We start from the raw sequence: 5,983 nt of genomic DNA, 5'->3' as shown, positions 1-5,983 counted from the left end.
CCCTTGAGCCTCCTATACTTACTCTCACACTGTGCCCCAGCATCTTCTTCATGCGAGCAATCAGAAACATCGCCATGTAGCATACACTGAGCCAACGTGTCTTCCATCCCACTGCATTCAACCCCTTGAATAAGAACTCTCTGTTCTTCAGATGCTGGTGGCTGATATGATGCACCACGTGGGGTGTGGATAGCTGCTCCACAATTGAGCTCCCGGCACACCACAGCCACATCACTCCGGTCCCAGCCGTCATCACACACAGTCCCCCACTGGCCATTGACTTCCACCTCCACTCGCCCTTCACAGCGGTGGGCACCTCCCACTAGCCGCACTTTGGATGGAAACTCTGCAAAGGGATGAGAGATTAGCTGGAGGTCTCAGAGAAGCAAAGGGGGACATGGAGGTATATGCAGTCAGTTCGGGACCTTTATACCTTTGATGAATGGCATGGGGAGCTGGAATCAGGATAAGAAACATACAGAAACTTCTGGATAGGTTTATGCTCTTAATTGTATGCTACTGAGAATTGCCATTTCAAGATCTATAGATACTGATATCCTTTTCAGACTGATGATTGAGACAAAGAAGGAGGTTGATATATATTAATCTATACATATTATATATGTAATTATATTATATAATATATAGATTAATGTTGAAAAGCACCAAATATTAATAAATACACATATTAACAGAAATGTCAAAATATTTTTTGGCTCTATGTTGGCATAAATGAAGTATCCCTTACTAATGTTCCCAAACCTTGACTTTTCTAAAACATAGGAGACTTTAACATTGAGAGAGCTCATCTTTCTTTAATGATAAATCCTGCAGGGACACAAAAAGAAGGGGACAGAGGGAGCCTTGCAGTTAAATCACAGCCTATAGAGAAAGCACACACATAACATTAGTTCATAGGAAGCCAATTATGTAGGACAATGAAGGAAGATGCCTGTGTGTGCATCTGTTTGTGCAGCTGTATTGACTGCACACGTATATGCCTGTGTCCGTCTACCTGTGAGGTTGTTTTGACTTCTCACAAGTATCCTCCTCCTCTCCCATTAAGCTGATAGACAACTTGAGAACTGAAATGTTCACAAAAGCACTGACTAAACTTCATGAGCTCTCCTACAACTCCATCTCAGCTCCACACAGACTCAAGAACAGGTAACAGGTAAAGGATGAGATTGCCATCATGCATCATAGCACTGTGTGAAAGTCCACAGCAGGAACCAAAGACTAGCAAAATGGCCACCTGGGGCATAGGATACTAGAAGATGGCCCTTGAGCTTCCTATACTTACTCTCACACTGTGCCCCAGCATCTTCTTCATGCGAGCAATCAAAAACGTCGTCATGCAGTGTACACTGAGCCAACTTGTCTTCCATCCCGCTGCATTCAACCCCTTGAATAAGAACTCTCTGTTCTTCGGATGCTGGTGGCTGATATGATGCACCACGTGGGGTGTGGATAGCTGCTCCACAACTGAGCTCCCGGCACACCACAGCCACATCACTCCGGTCCCAGCCGTCATCACACACAGTCCCCCACTGGCCATTGACTTCCACCTCCACTCGCCCTTCACAGCGGTGGGCACCTCCCACTAGCCGCACTTTAGATGGAAACTCTGCAAAGGGATGAGATATTAGCTGGAGGTCTCAGAGAAGCAAGGGGGGACATGGAGGTATATGCAGTCAGTTTGGGACCTTTATACCTTTGATGAATGGCATGGGGAGCTGGAATCAGGATAAGAGACATACAGAAACTTCTAGATAGGCTTATGCTCTTAATTGTATGCTACCGAGAATTGCCATTTCAAGATCTATAGATACTGATATCCTTTTCAGACTGATGATTGAGACAAAGAAGGCGGTTGAAGACTTGAAGTGGTCAGAATGAGAGGACTAATACATGCCTACCCACAATTTCATAGATAAGGAAAACTCTTCCTCATAGAAGTAATGGCTCACTATGAACCCCAGCCCAGGACTGTGTAAGATGCTATTTTTACAAGTTTTTCCCCTGAGCCAGACTGAGGTAGTAGTGATACATGATTTGAGGTTAACATATTAACCCTCTTCTCTTTACTTGCTTCTCTTCTCATCTTTTCCCCTTTCCTGCTATCTTCCCCTTTCCCTTCTACTTCCTCTTCCTCCTCATTCTCCTTCTCTTCCTCTGCCTCCTCCTCTTCTTCCTAGTCCTTCTCCCTTCTCTTCCTCCTCCTCCTCCTCTCTTTCCCTCTCTTTGCTGTTTCCTACAACATTGTTCCTCTCCAAAATCCTAGCTCAGAAGAAATCTAGCAGGAGAACAGTCAGAGCTTCAAAGGCTTCAAACCTGATAGACTGGTCTATGGGAAAGAGGGAGACCCCTTAGAGCCTCCTTTCCATAGGTTCTGAGGAATCAAGGATTAGTTGTATCTCCTTATTAAAAATTGGTGTATAAAAACATAAACTATCTCCCTTTCACTAGGGAGTAGGGCAGAGAAGGCAGCTGGGGAAACCAAAACCAAGCCTATCAGACGATACATGAGCAGTGAGCAATTCTATGCTTCCAGTATTGTTTTGTGAACTCAGAAAAGAATGAGGAACACAATGGGATTTATTCCCTCTGAGAGCTTTTGTGACAGCTTGGAACAACCTTGCCATGTCTACTGCAGCCTCAGAGTTGTGAGGCAGAGAACTGAGTTAGTAACATCTTCATTCAATGAGAAAGTCAACTGAGAGGTCAAACATTTTAGATAAGACTACCATTTGGGGTCTGGTGAGATGGCTCAGCAGGTAAGAGCATAGACTGCTCTTCCGAAGGTCCTGAGTTCAGATCCCACATGGTTGCTCACAACCACCCATAATGAGATCGGATGCCCTCTTCTGGTGAGTCTGAAGACAGCTACAGTGAGTTACGCTGGAGCAAGCTGGGGCGGCAGAGGTCCTGAGTCCAATTCCCAGCAGCAACACACATGATAGCTCACAGTCATCTGTACAGCTACAGTGTACTCATACACATAAAATAAATCTTAAAAAAAAAAAAAAAAAAAAAAAAAAAAAAAAAAAAAAGACCACATTTGGTCTGGTCAGCTGTAGCTGGTTGTAAGACTGAGACCATAAAAGAGGACAATATGCTTGCCTGCCTGGGCACAATCTGATTCCCGAGGACTGCTTGCCTGCATGAGTGCAATCTGACACCTGAGGATTGAATTTCCCACCGTCTACTCTGTTTCAATTTTTCACGAAATCCAGAACTTAGAACCTACTCAGGAATAGTGTGGTTGACTAAGACCAGCTTGACCTGCCTAGCTTTTTAGACTCATTTTTATTTTTCTTTCTTTATTTTTTTGGGGAAAAGCAGTATCATGAATTGAAACTAAAGATATAAATTAAAATGTAACCATTTAAAAAAAAAACTAAGAAAAGACAGGAAATGGAATTAACTTAGATGTCCAATCCACAAAACAATGAAGAATAAACATGTGGTACATATACACAATAGATCTTTACCTGCTGAAATGAAATTATGAAATTTTCCTGTTGGAAAATAGATGATCTAGAAAATATCATACACATGTGGCAGAAGATCTCATCATACAATGTGTGACATCATCTCTGGTCAAGCCTCTACCATCCAGCAAAGCAGAGCATGGAGAGATAGTGTAGAGGAAACTGAGGCCACAGTCTGTGGTCCCTCCTCTCCACCTTCCCCTCCGCCCCTCTTCCCCTTCTCTGCTCTTGCTCTCACCACTGTACAGGCTCCCTGAGGAGGCAGCCAGTAGGGGCTGAACCCTAAGCTCCCTTTGCCTTTAAGCCACATGCTGCACAGGAGAAGCTTTTCTACGTCAAGGCTACCTAAAGGGCTGGAAAACAACATGGATGGAGGAACCTGGAAAGACAAAAGGAATCTCTTCTCTGGGAGGGTCCACAAAGGGGCCTGATGGGAGGACCTATCCTGTTTGGATGTTGGATGAACTTGTAGGACCACAGATGAACCCTGAGAGCATCTAGATTCTGGAGGAGAAAATCCATCCACACAAGGCGGGTGGGCTGTCCTAGACACTAGAAAGGAAGGTTGCTTGCTTGGATTGAACCTTTACACAGCCCAGGAAGCTACAGGCTCTCTTCAGTCCTAAGCCTCTGGAGAACTCGACAAACAGGCAAACAAAACAAAACAAACACAGACAAAAGAAAATAAATAAATCCTTACCTGAAAGACACAATCCAACGAAAATGGTCAAGACGGCTGAGAGAAGAAAAAAGAAAGGTAATAGGTCATAAAGTCCTTGTTCCAATTACCCATGTGTAGAAGGTCCTTGCAAAACTTCTTAAGGGAAAGTGGGAGACACAAAGCCTCCAAGGGCATCCCTGTCATGGCCACCTTCTCCTGGCACTGGCCTCAAAGGACACCATGGGAACCACAGAGGCCAATTTTAGCAAACTAACTGACTTAGTTGCTCATTACATGGGACTGCAGCTCCACCCCAGGCATGGAGCCAGGTAGTATCTACACTGATAACTGAAGCTGCCTACAGTGGGGTTTTAGGTCACAGAAAAGAGCACTGCAGACCAGGGTGGGCACTGGTGGGCAAGGCAGAGCAGCATGATCCTTTACGGTCATGGCCCTCATTTAGATGGGAGTAGGCAAATCCTGCTGTATAGAGTCAATAGTAGAGGTTTCTGATGTTGTAGTCTGCATGCTCAGTTACAACTGCTCAGCCCTGCCCCTGAGATATGAGAGGAGTCAGGTATATGTGGACAAATGAGCACTGCAAGATTCCCAGAAATCTTTATCTACATCATTTTAAATTTCAGGCAATTTTTTTGGTTTTGATTTTCCTCCACCATTTAATAGTGTAAAAGTCATTCACAGCTTGTAAACTGTGGTTCATTGACACTTAATTCAGATCAACAGGCCAGGAGCAACAATTTATTTAGCTCCAGATTCTAGCATAATCCAATCTGGCATATTAGAACATGGGCCTTTTTTTCCCCTCTACACAATCTGTGCATAGTTGTACTCTCTGTCACCTTCACACTGTGGAGCCCGGTAGCCCTCAGTTGGCCCAGAAGCCAAGGATTTTTAATTGTATAATTTGCCCACCATAGATGTTATAGGATTTTCCCAAGAGAGCAAATATCTTTGGACCAGTCTAGAGTTTTTCAAATAGCTTTAAATATCTCGGTGACTAATCCTGAAACACTTCTTTCTATAAATAGCTTTCGGGACCTTCTAATTCTTAATCTTCACAGTGAGGCCACACTCAGACTGAGGCTTATGCATTTTACAACTTTCTAAAGCTCAGTTACACTGTGTATGTGCATTGTGTAACCTCCCTCACAGGACAGGGAAACATTAAAAGGAAAGGGAACGTGACAAGCTGACACACAGGAGCAGACATGACACAGTCTGTAAACGGCTTGGAGCCTCTTGACGTGGTTGACTGGAGGGAAGAGTGCAGTTGGCACAGATCTGAGGACTTCCTGAAGGAGGTGAGACTCTGAAGGCTCAACACTAATCCACAAGAGGCAAGGCTGGTTGTTGGTTTCTGCCTGGATGTAGGGATGTTTAAGATGTGGTCAAGACCCTTCATTGGACATATACGTCTGAAGGGGAAAGAACAGTGTGGGCTTTAGTAATGCTCACAGTAATCAAGACACTAAAAACAGATGCCACTTATTAGGGCAGCAGGTCAGTAGATGTCATTATATATCACATATTAATTGCATTATTAGAAGGCTTCTAGAAGGCCATGAACTTGTAATCCTAGTACTGGATAAACAGAGTAGGGAGACTCCCCAGTGCTCACTGGCCAACCAACCTAGACGGATTGGCCACCTCGGGCCAATGGAATGGTCTCAAAATAAGGTTAACCAGCAACCCAAGTTTTCCCTCAGTTATACACACAAACACACAGACAGCACACAAAATCCATTTTAAAACTTCTGGCGATTTTAACTTCACCTTTACTTCAGAGAGCAAAATTTCAGTGAAGTAT

At 44.0% G+C, this 5,983-nt stretch overlaps 1 protein-coding gene across 1 annotated transcript in view; it reads right to left on the bottom strand.

Moving 5' to 3' along the window:
- Cd5l (CD5 molecule like) overlaps positions 1-5,983 on the bottom strand; it is a 12,860-nt gene that overhangs the window by 6,152 nt on the left and 725 nt on the right. Inside the window, exons 2-4 of the mRNA XM_031376041.1 lie at positions 4,195-4,230; positions 1,304-1,627; positions 23-346 (exon numbers count right to left, since the gene is read on the bottom strand). Of these exons, the coding sequence (XP_031231901.1) occupies positions 23-346; positions 1,304-1,627; positions 4,195-4,230 (684 nt within the window). The remainder of the gene's footprint in view (positions 1-22; positions 347-1,303; positions 1,628-4,194; positions 4,231-5,983) is intronic.

The sequence above is a fragment of the Mastomys coucha genome, unplaced genomic scaffold (assembly GCF_008632895.1).
Source record: "Mastomys coucha isolate ucsf_1 unplaced genomic scaffold, UCSF_Mcou_1 pScaffold16, whole genome shotgun sequence".
Classification (NCBI taxonomy): Eukaryota; Metazoa; Chordata; class Mammalia; order Rodentia; family Muridae; genus Mastomys; species Mastomys coucha.
This window is presented reverse-complemented; position numbering and strand designations above follow the sequence as displayed.